Source organism: Vespula pensylvanica, chromosome 4, assembly GCF_014466175.1.
Source record: "Vespula pensylvanica isolate Volc-1 chromosome 4, ASM1446617v1, whole genome shotgun sequence".
Classification (NCBI taxonomy): Eukaryota; Metazoa; Arthropoda; class Insecta; order Hymenoptera; family Vespidae; genus Vespula; species Vespula pensylvanica.
Window position 1 is genome coordinate 14,224 of NC_057688.1, and position 10,852 is coordinate 25,075.

The 10,852-nt window shown below is 28.8% G+C and overlaps 2 protein-coding genes across 4 annotated transcripts; both read right to left on the reverse strand.

Annotated features, from left to right (window-relative positions):
- Nucleotides 1-320: 320 nt before the first annotated feature.
- LOC122628361 (tripartite motif-containing protein 2-like) lies at nucleotides 321-7,322 on the reverse strand. Of its 2 annotated transcripts, none has more exons than XM_043810600.1 (11): nucleotides 6,941-7,322; nucleotides 4,224-4,386; nucleotides 3,964-4,137; nucleotides 3,638-3,841; nucleotides 3,294-3,542; nucleotides 3,016-3,202; nucleotides 2,482-2,918; nucleotides 2,185-2,367; nucleotides 1,995-2,102; nucleotides 1,779-1,917; nucleotides 321-1,676 (listed from the first exon to the last, which is right to left on the reverse strand). In XM_043810600.1, the coding sequence occupies exons 1-11, from the start codon at nucleotides 6,958-6,960 to the stop codon at nucleotides 1,438-1,440; spliced, it is 2,103 nt and encodes a 700-aa protein (XP_043666535.1). In that variant the 5' UTR covers nucleotides 6,961-7,322; the 3' UTR covers nucleotides 321-1,437. The 2 variants fall into 2 exon arrangements, with proteins under 2 accessions (XP_043666535.1, XP_043666534.1); XM_043810599.1 differs by lacking the exon at nucleotides 6,941-7,322 and adding an exon at nucleotides 4,960-6,009.
- A 744-nt stretch (nucleotides 7,323-8,066) lies between these two features.
- LOC122628363 (chymotrypsin-2-like) lies at nucleotides 8,067-10,305 on the reverse strand. 2 transcript variants are annotated; one of them, XM_043810604.1, is made up of 5 exons: nucleotides 10,106-10,305; nucleotides 9,483-9,689; nucleotides 9,171-9,229; nucleotides 8,890-9,027; nucleotides 8,067-8,708 (listed from the first exon to the last, which is right to left on the reverse strand). In XM_043810604.1, exons 1-5 carry the CDS (start codon nucleotides 10,149-10,151, stop codon nucleotides 8,568-8,570), a joined length of 591 nt encoding a protein of 196 aa, XP_043666539.1. In that variant the 5' UTR covers nucleotides 10,152-10,305; the 3' UTR covers nucleotides 8,067-8,567. The 2 variants fall into 2 exon arrangements, with proteins under 2 accessions (XP_043666539.1, XP_043666538.1); XM_043810603.1 differs by having other exon boundaries at nucleotides 8,069-8,708; nucleotides 9,171-9,367; nucleotides 10,106-10,303.
- Between the last annotated feature and the right edge of the window lie 547 nt (nucleotides 10,306-10,852).

Below are 10,852 nucleotides of genomic sequence, written 5' to 3' on the forward strand. Positions count from 1 at the left end.
ACTTGTTACCTAATATGAACTTGTAAAAAAGAGTATTATAATCTGTAATTACATTCTATTAAGTGTCATGATAATATAAATTCATAAATTCCAATAAAATTATTAATTCATCGCAATATAAGTTTCATTATAATCAATATAAGTTAAATTTTTTATCTTATTTCATATGAGATTAGAAATTCTTGCATTTTATCTAATATCGTTTTCAATAAGAGTTAAAGTAATACTGTAAAAATATAAATCAAATTCTAAGATACCTTTTTATTGTTATTGCAAATTATAATAAAAAATGTCAGTCTATTGAAATTTTCTACGCAAAATTCATTAAAAAAATATTAAGTTAATCTATGCATATAATCAACAATATAATTCACATCACAGATTTAATATCAATAAATGAATAATGAAAATGCAAATATAATTTTTTTTGTGTACAGGTTTTGCGAAAAGAAACTATTTTTTCTAATAAAAATGTTACTAAGAAATAAGTTTGTTTGTTTCTCAAGGCCTTGATTACTTTCTATTAACAGAAGAATTCAAGCTTTGGTGTGTAGGTTACATACATAGATGTATTAATATGTACAGAAGTGCTGTTATTATGACTTACTGATATTTCTGTATGACACATAAAAAAAGTAAGAAATTCTATTTAAAAAGTTATTTATACTTTTTATGGTAATTTAAAAATCAAGCGAAATACTTAAAAAAAGAAAAGAAAAAGACAAAGAAGAAAAAAGAAATGACAGCTAAAAATAATATATAATACATAACGATCTATATGCAAATATCGATTAATTAAAAAACATATGAGATTCTTGAGTATGCTTTGCTCTGAGTTTAAAGTAATGTAGTAGGGCAGTATCATATTACTATCTCAACATAGTTGAAGCACATTAAATTGGTATGTGTAGCAATAGTCATTGTAATACTAATTACCAAGTCGTGAATTTTCTAAATATAAATCATTCTGTTTACATGTCCTGTGCTTTGTTCAACTATACTATAAAAAATATATAATTATTATGCCTGAATGTATATATCATTATTATTTCTATAAATGAGATATATATAAAAAAAGAAATATAGGATTTTAAAAGTATAAATAAGCTTCATTGCTTGTATAGTATAAGTACAGAGCACTCAGAATTAATATGTCACATTTTATATAATATTAGTAGAAAATTTATAAAAGCGAGTCAGTAAAATCTGAATTAAGTGACAAATTAAACGTATTTAGATTCAACTATTAGACTCGCCTTATACAATTATTTACAAAGCAGACTAAATTATAAAATCCGTATCAAAACTGTTATATGATTAACATTAGAATTTTAAAAGCTATTAAACTAGAAACTAATAAAACTATAAAATATTTGGCATATTTATAATTACATTTTATTCAGTCGCGAAGTGAAATTTGTCAATTAAGAACAAGTTTTACCAGTATCTATATTTTTTTATGCAATCGTTACCCAAATCAACCACGACTAAATGATTGTCTGCTAAGACCGCAATGCCTGATGGACGTCGTAATTTTGAACTATGAGAATCAATTTCAGTTAAAATATTACCTCCTCCCAGCTTTAACACTTGAATGATGCTCCGACCTTTATCTGTACGAGTAGCAAGTATTCTGCCTTCTGCATCAACTGTTATACCACCATATATGCCTTTATCTATTGGGCAAAGTAAAAATACATATGTTATTGTAATATACAGTATATAAAATATTTAGATCAGTATATAAATATAAATATGATGTAATAAAATATAACTACTTTTTCCTTCAACATATATTTCTTCAGAGAAATCACCCTTGGCAGAAAATACTTGAATTCGACTATCAGCAACTAAAATTTCTCCAGCAGGACCAACAGTAACAGAACTAATTAATCTAAAGGTGCCTCTTTTACCAACCTGTTTATTAGTAATTTCTTTTTTATAAAATATGTTTAATATATTTGAAGATTTGCCTTATAAAATTATTGACTAACCTGAAACAGTATTTTACCATCAGAATCAAATACAAAAACACAACTTTGTCCATTGTCAGCGACAAGTATATGTCCATAACTTCTGTCTACTGCTATATCAATTGGTTCCTATAAAAGATAATATAAGTTAAAATAAAATTGATGATATATATTTATTATGAGATTGTAAAATATGAATAAATGTACTAACTTGAAAAGTATTATGAGAGAAAGATCGAATTGTATCACCTAGTGTACTCATTTCTGTGATTCTTCGTGTTCTCCAATTAACAACAACAAGACCTTGTTGAGATATGGCGATTCCTGTACAACTACGTCCTTCCAAGCCTTCATTGTTTATGTGTCTTTGAAATTCTAAATCACTATTCAGTACCTGTTACAATAAAGAACAAGCAAACTTTTTAATAATAATTATATTCTTTTTAAATCAAAACAATAAAAATGGAATCAGTGATAGATAGATTAAATAGATTTAATATACACGCACCTTGATTCGTGAATTGCCAGTATCTAAAATATAAACATATCTATTATCATCAATTGCAACTCCAACTGGTTGATGAAATTCATCTTCACCATTTCCTCTTTTTCCATAAACTCTAATTGGCTCATTATGTTCCGTGGCATCGAAGAACAACGGATAATCTTTAATAGGTCTTTCGAATACAGATAATTTTAAAATATAACGACTAGCATATGGTGGCCTAAATAGTACTTCGTAAGTACCATTATCCAAATCTTTAACTTCAGTTTCAATTGATTGACTTTGATTTTCTAATTGAATATTATCTGCTAGCATTAATTCTGCTCCAATAGGATCTCCTCCAACATTACGCGGATGACCATGGTAATCAACTGTTTCAACTACAACAACCCCTTGCAGTTTAACTATTGCTGGATCTTTAAGTCTAGCTCTACATAAACCTGTTAAATATTAAAAATTGGAACTTATTTTGTATAATAATTGTGTCTAATGGTCTCTATAAAATATTATGTTATATAATAATCAATAAAAAACTACCAGGTAATGTTGTACTGGAGCGTATCCTTCCTAAATTATTAAGTGCCTTTTCTAGTTCAGTAGATGCATTATTATGGTTAAATTCAAACGTGATAAAAGCATTTTCCCTTGGCTCACTAAGCGCTGTAGCTGCATCAAGTTGATCGGATAAGGTTCCAATTCGTTGTGTTATATTTTGAACTTCGATCTACAAAAAAATTTGCAATTAAAAAATGATAAAACAGCAAGTACTTTTCAGAAATACGTTCAATATAAAAGAAAGTGATGTATGTATATACTTGATATTGCAATCCTTCACATTCTCTTTCAACTTTATTTTTTTCTGCTTCTATCGCAGCATGTTGTTCTTCAAGTACTCGTTTTTTATCTCTAACAGCAGCACTAACGGCAGCTTGTAATTCCACACGACGTTTTTCTACTTTAGAAATAATATCCGCAAATTCAGCATCAACAGCATGTAAACATCTTTCCATAGCAGCGTCTAAACGTTGAAGTTCTGTGCTCACAGAATCTTGAGCCTGTGTCAACTTAAATATACCTGTATATTAACCACTTTCTACTTTATCATATGAAAATTACACTAAATAATTTAAGAGCAACAAAGAAATATATGATTCCCTACCTTAGATATACATTCATTTGCTTTATAAAGTAGTATTTCAGACATTCGTTTTATTGCAATGCTAAAAGGGATAATTGTATGTTCTGTACAGCCTGGTGATGTACCTGCATGTGTACCACTTGTACATATTGTACAAAAAACTGTATCACAAGTTTCACAAAATAGCAATTCTTGATTTATATGTACTGAACACTTTGGAATAACCTTCAACAAACAAGTATATACTTATGACAAAATTTATATAATGTTCTAATTGACATTGCAATAAAAGTATTTAAAATTTGTCAATCTATGAGAATGAATATGTAACAGATATAATATGATACCTCCCGTCTCTGTCTGGACATAAGATCGAGAAGTTGATTGACAAGAAAACTGGGAGGTAATGCAGGAACTCCTCCACGAGGGATAGTTATTAATTCTCTACATATCGGACATCGAAATGCTCCAGTTTCTCTTGTTTGTGATGCAGCAATTCTTGTTAAACAATGTAAACATACCTAGAAAAATATGTAAAGTATTCAAAATAGATTGATTAAAGTTATCAGTTGGATATATATATATATATATATATTTAAACACATACCGTATGAGAACATGGTAATAGTTTTGGAGTATGTTCCCCGCCATCATAAACACATAAACATGTCCCACATGTTAAGAAACTTTCATTAAAATCTTCATAATTTATACTGACTGTTTCCACAAGCATAGAGCTCATGCTGACCATCCTCTCCCCTAGCCTTGTCCTACAAATTACAAAGAATAATAAAATAATTTCTAAAAAATGACTTAATACTTTACATAAATTCAGTTTTTATAATAATATGAGTTAAATATAGAAAGCTTTGTTACTTATTATAAATATTTAAGTTTTTGATAAATATGTAAAAAGCATATCTATTTTATAAGTATCATTTTAATAGGATAAAATTAAGAAATGTTAGGTAAAAGTACATTTTTCTGGTTTATTTCAAAATATATGATAAAATATACATGCAAATTATTTGCATTAAATTATCTATATATATATTAATCTTATGTATTGCATACAATTTCTGATACTTTTATATTTTTTTTGGATATATTTCTTTAATTTTGGAATATCTATAAATCCAATATAAAAAAGTACAAATTAATCTAACTTAAACTTTGAAGCAGCATAATTTGTCTACTTCGAATATGAGCCAAACATTAGTGTGCTGTTTCGTTTAGATATTCGCTACATTGATGAAGTATCATATACGTGAACGTTTGGCTTAAAATATCAAAAATATAAAGAGTGCAATGAAAACAAATACACATAATATTTGTAAACTCACTGCACAGCTAAACGTAGTGCATCCATAATGGAGTTTGGACTGTTGTGTATCTTTCAAAGGAATGTTATATATCCATGTAAGAGTTTATATATGGCACGCGTTTTTGAAAGTACGTGAAACGTTGCTATTATCAAAAATATTAGATTGGGCAAAAATGAATTCAATAAACACTAGAACATAGCTAAAGTACTCGTCATTTTATCCGTCATTTACCGTCACTGATCATCATATATACTCATCTTTACCGACTCACAAACTTCTTATCGATAACAATTGTTTTACGTTTCAATCAAAAAAAGATCGATCGATCGGCGAATGAATATAAGCAAATTAAAAGACGCGACGCCCGACACATGCAATTTAGAAAAAAAAAAAAAAAATAAGAAACTTGAAAGAAAAGTTATTTCAATAATTTCCACGAAATAACCGTGATCGTTTTCTTTCGAACGAGACGTTTCTTTCTTCCATAGACTTAAGGATTCAAAACCTAAACTTCACGCGACGTACAGCGTATCTTTGAAACGACAAACGGAACGTTTTATGTGCTCATCGAACGTAGATTATTCTTTTTTTCTTTCTCTCTCTCTTTCTCTCTCTCTCTCTCTCTTTCTTTCTCTCTCTATCTTTCTCACTCTCTCTTTGTGTGACAGATGAATAATTCTACGCGAGTACACGTTCGGACTCTTTCAACGCATTTGCACTAGTAAGGAAGCCGTACGAGTAACACAAAGAGCGCCGATCCGAAGATTCGCTGCGGTGCATCCATTGTTGTCTCTCTGCTTACTTTCCTTTAAGATTCTTTATTCTGGATCGGATGGACCAAGCCAACTATATAACATTCCACAGGCTCTTACAACCTATGTCTCTGAGATCTTCTCTCGAATATCGTTGTTTATCGATTTATCGTCACTTTGATCTTCAAATTCTTATTATTTCAAATCCTCGCTATCATTTTCAATGTTTTTGTACTTTTTACTCGAACTCGTTCTCTGTCGTAATCATCTCGTGGGAGTTTTTATCTTCTCTCTCTCTCTCTCTCTCTCTCTCTCTCTCTCTCTTTCTCATTCCTCTTTTTCACTTTCTTTTTCTTTCTCACATTTTTCTAAGTTCTCGTTATATATCCCTTGTATTTATATCTACTTACATATTTCTATTTTTTTTCCACAATTTTTGATTAAATTCAATATTTTATATTTCTTTTTCACATATCGATTTTTTCTTTTATTTTTTGTTATTTTTTAATAAACAGCATATATATGTGTGTACATATATATTTTTCTTTTTATATTATATGTAGTACTTATTTAAATGATATCAAGCTCGTGAACCTATTTTTGTTTAGCGATTCATTGACGAGAAGTTTGGCATAGAACGAAAGAAATCAGTATGGCGGGAAAGAATAGAAATTTGTTACGCGCGAAATTGAAACGTAACGAATTCTACGTAGACTTTCAAGTGCATATAATCATTGTAAAAATGTTATTCCTTACAAATTTTTTATTAATTAATTTTAATTTCTTTTTGATGACACGTTATAAATAAATTATTAAAAATATATATGGCTTGTGGCTGATGGTAAAATTTTACAAAAAGATTTATACGCTTTTTATAAATATATGTTTGAATTATTAATAGAGTGTTAAATTTATTTTAATATGTAAGAATTATCAGAATTGAAAAAAAAAAGAAATTATTTGAAATACAAATGTGCAAATGAAGCAGCCATTCGTATTCAGTACGTAATAGACAATACCATTTTTCATAGGTGTAATTGCAAAATTAATATCGGTATGCTATCCACAATCGTTAATAAGAATATATGAACATGACAAGAATTATCAATATAATCCTATTGGTATATTCAGAAGCTTTCCTGATTTAAAACGATCACATATATATGATAACTATACATTATAGATATATCGCATTATATAAAATAACACATAACCTACGATAATTTTAATACTTGTTTAATACTTACATGAAGGGACAGCAGCTCATATAGACTTCGTTGATATTCTCAATTTTCAGTGTTAGTTTATGCAATTTATAATGGATTTTGTTTACAAAGTAAACATTACATTATTGCTCGCATGATGTTCATTTCTAATCCATATCTAATCGTGTCGTTGATTTCATTTAGAAAAAACTGATCAACATATTTTTTTTTGGATACAATCGAAGAACTTTTTTTATTTTTTGTAATATTAAGATAATGATAACACAAGATTTGGAAACACTTCACTTGTTTGTGCGATATAAAATTCAATACTTTGATTTCTCTTTGGAATAAGATATAATCTAGATCTTGTAATATTATTTAGGTTTTATAGAAAAAGAAAACTTGGTAAACTTTGGTCGTCGTCATCATTGCCATCATCATCATCATCAACATTATCGGTAGTTTCAACAATACGAGAAGAAACAGTAAATAAACTCCCGATGTAGCGATTTTTCTAGTCATTAATCCACTCAGAAAACACTGATTTTCTATTATTTATTTTTTTCTTCTTTTTTTAATTTAACAAACACTTACTTATATTATTTTTCATTTTATGAAACTCGATAACTTCGTTAGTGTTTTTTTCTTCTTTTCAATTCATCGGTATGGTTTTGAAATCAAGATGAGGATTTTCCAATCAGATTTTTTGCTACGTTCGTTGCATTTTTCCTTTCATCATGGACGACCGTCGAGGTCCGAGTTAAGTTGACACGACAGAAGGGACTAGCATTCCTCTATCGATTTTCTTTTTATCTTAATAGTGAAATACAAAGCGAATGACACAGCTGGTTAAATTGTCATTCTAATTAAACAACTTTTTCCATCTCTCTTATTCTCTCTCTCTCTCTCTCTCTCTCTCTCTCTCTCTCTCTCTCTCTCTCTCTCACTTTCTTTCTCTTTCACTCTCACTCTCTCTACATCACTGACAAAATATTACAAATGGCAAGAGATCTCAAGGCGAGTCTTGGAATAGTCGGGGGATGAAAACACGCCCTCGAAACTGTCCTTGCAAACGACAGGGCATGCGCTGTTTTATTTAGGTCATACGCCACTTGATGGACTCACGATCGTATCTATATGAATTTTTCTAGCCAGTGCAACCCCGATCGAAAGCTTTTATCATGTAGAGCCAAAAGGCAACCCTTAAGATTATCATATCTCGAGATTTCTTTTTATCAATTCTATTTCGTTATGCGCATTTACATACTAAACTATTTATTATAAGCACGTCTAAAGAGAAATAGGTAGTAATAATCGTTTAAAAAGAATACATTGTTTCTATTATTAATAAACATTTATTATTGGTAGTAAGATATAAATAAATTTTTGAGTACACGATATAAGATAAAAACGGATTAGCAAACACCTGTTATAGTACTTTAGATTACTGCTACGTTATCGATAAAAATTTACAAATATCCAAACATGATCGATTTTCGATCAACTAATTATTATACTTATCTATAATAATTATCTTTTTTCGATCAATGCTAATAAAAAGATTATAGTCAGTTTTTAATCAGTTCGCGCAGAATTTTATTATTCTGGTTGTCAAATGGATAGGAACGATATCAATTCTGAAGGATTTTACTTCGTTAATACAAAGTTAGCTAATATGTGATATGATCCAATCTATATAACTGTAAATTCTTGTATGGACGTCAGGATATCCTTTAGCACACGGTGTAACCCAAGAGGCCAAACCAATCTGTACACCGTTTAAAACGAGTGGACTACCAGAATCACCCTAAAAATAAATTATATTTTTACTCTTTGACAAAAATATTATATGCAATTGAAAAATTCATTAAGGATCATATTTAGATATTCTTTTTTACGAATATTATTCTTCTACACACATGCATTGTTTATTTTTTGGAGTAGATCAATAAGAAAAAAGATATACAATAGAAGTTGAAAATACTTACATAGCAAACACCGTGTGTATGGCTATTATCTGTACAAATATTGGTATTTTTAACCGATTGATATATCATTCGACATTTTGGCAATTCAACAATTTTTAGATTTATTATTTGCAACCAATTATCTCTTCCACCCGTATTCTAAAATATTTCACAATATTAAATTTGTTTCTTTTATTTTAATAATAATCTCTAGAATGAGATGTTGCAATTCAGTAACTGATAAGAAGAGATCAATGATATTTGAAACGTTTGTGCATTCGATTTGTGATGATGACCGTTACCTTGGTTTCTCCCCAGCCAGTGAATATTGCAGTACAATTCGTCTCATCGATGTCTTTATCTGGAAGTTGAATAGGAGCGACTGCATTAGAATATTCAAATTTTCCAAAAATTTTTATCAGACCAATGTCATTTATAATAGGGTTAACACTATACTTCGAATGAATAATCATTTCTTTCACACCATACGATATGCCACCTATAAATGAAAGATTATCAGACATATTAAAAATGAAAATAACATTGATTAAATACTAGTCATAATAAATTTTTTTAGTATATTTATTGTAGAATGTTTGAAAATATTATTTTACCTGATAGAATACTGTTACTGCCAACTACTACAAATGTATCAATAGGATTACGAAGACAATGAGCTGCTGTCAAAATCCATTGTTTATTAATAATTGATCCTCCACAAATATGAAAACCCTGTACTCGTATAGATACTTGATAAGGAAAGGCATTGTCTTCGGCGTCCTTCCCTCCGATTACTCTACTGGAGATTGATTCAGCACTGGCTTTAAGAGATCACAATTTCGTTTGTATTTAATATACACATACACACACACACACACACACACACATACATATATAAGATATGTTATATAAAATATATTAAAATTTACAATCGATATAGATATAAAATCTGACAGACACTATAATTTAAATAGAAGAATGTGACTTATGTTCAAGTATAAAATGTCTTTTATCACTGAATTGAAATGTTCAAAGATCGCGATATAACGATTTATTAAAATATACTTTTCTATCAATTTAAAAATTCTCTATAATTCACGATAAAGTTTCTATTTTGTTAAAATTGTACTTAGCAATCGCAATCCGCGTTCTATATATTTCTCGATATATTATACACTTTTATATATCAGTAAACTTTATAATTATTGATTAGATTTAATCGGAATCACTTAATTACCAGTTGTGCTGACAACGAGTACAAAAACGAAGATTCTATAAGCCATCTCGCTTTACGTATAGAAGAAAGAGTCCTCACAATCATATTTATACTTGCATTTATCAGATGTGATATTTTGCTCACGAAATTGATTTTGTGAATTAGGTCGCTCATACGTTACATATACTTAGCATTTTGTACTGCTACAAAGTTAAGAATTGATCGAATATTGATTTCACTGATATCAATAAAATTCTTTTATAGTTGATCGTATCGTACAGTTAGTCAAATCTTAAACGCATCGTGATATAGACTTTCGTATATTTTACGTATCTATTACATATACAATATGTATATAAAAATTATTCATTACACAATTATAAAAGATTAAAAGAGAGATCGAACATTGTTCGAGTTAAGAAATGTAGAATTAACATATTTAACCATGAAGTAACAAATTAGTATGATGACCTATAATCGTTTTATATAAAGAGAGTATTTCGTATTATTTACAAGTATACGTAGAACCATTGCAATAAAAAAGTTCAGGAATTAGAAAAATCTTAGTATAAATTCCTGTTTTAACGAATATAAAATGTAAAATATTACGCTCAAGATCGTAAATAAGGCGTAAATAAGTATCTATTTGTAGAATCTACTTGTAAATTTTCAGTAAACTTATTGTCTCGTAAAAAAATTATAAGTCTCGTACTTTCTAAGTAGTTGTGACGTAAAGATAAGTACGCATCGATGGTATTAAAAATTATA

What these genes read in the sequence shown, in the direction of transcription:
- LOC122628361 (XM_043810599.1), bottom strand. Translation starts at nt 4,985, where the DNA reads ATGGATGCACTACGTTTAGCTGTGCA. An exon ending in TGTCCAGACAGAGACGGGAG is followed by an intron (nt 3,842 to 3,963) that starts GTATCATATTAT and finishes TGTTTGTTGAAG; the next exon opens with GTTATTCCAAAGTGTTCAGT. An exon ending in CTGGCAATTCACGAATCAAG is followed by an intron (nt 2,368 to 2,481) that starts GTGCGTGTATAT and finishes TTATTGTAACAG; the next exon opens with GTACTGAATAGTGATTTAGA.
- LOC122628363 (XM_043810603.1), bottom strand. Translation starts at nt 10,151, where the DNA reads ATGGCTTATAGAATCTTCGTTTTTGTACTCGTTGTCAGCACAACTG. An exon ending in CTGGCTGGGGAGAAACCAAG is followed by an intron (nt 9,028 to 9,170) that starts GTAACGGTCATC and finishes GAAATATTTTAG; the next exon opens with AATACGGGTGGAAGAGATAA. An exon ending in ATACACACGGTGTTTGCTAT is followed by an intron (nt 8,709 to 8,889) that starts GTAAGTATTTTC and finishes ATTTATTTTTAG; the next exon opens with GGTGATTCTGGTAGTCCACT.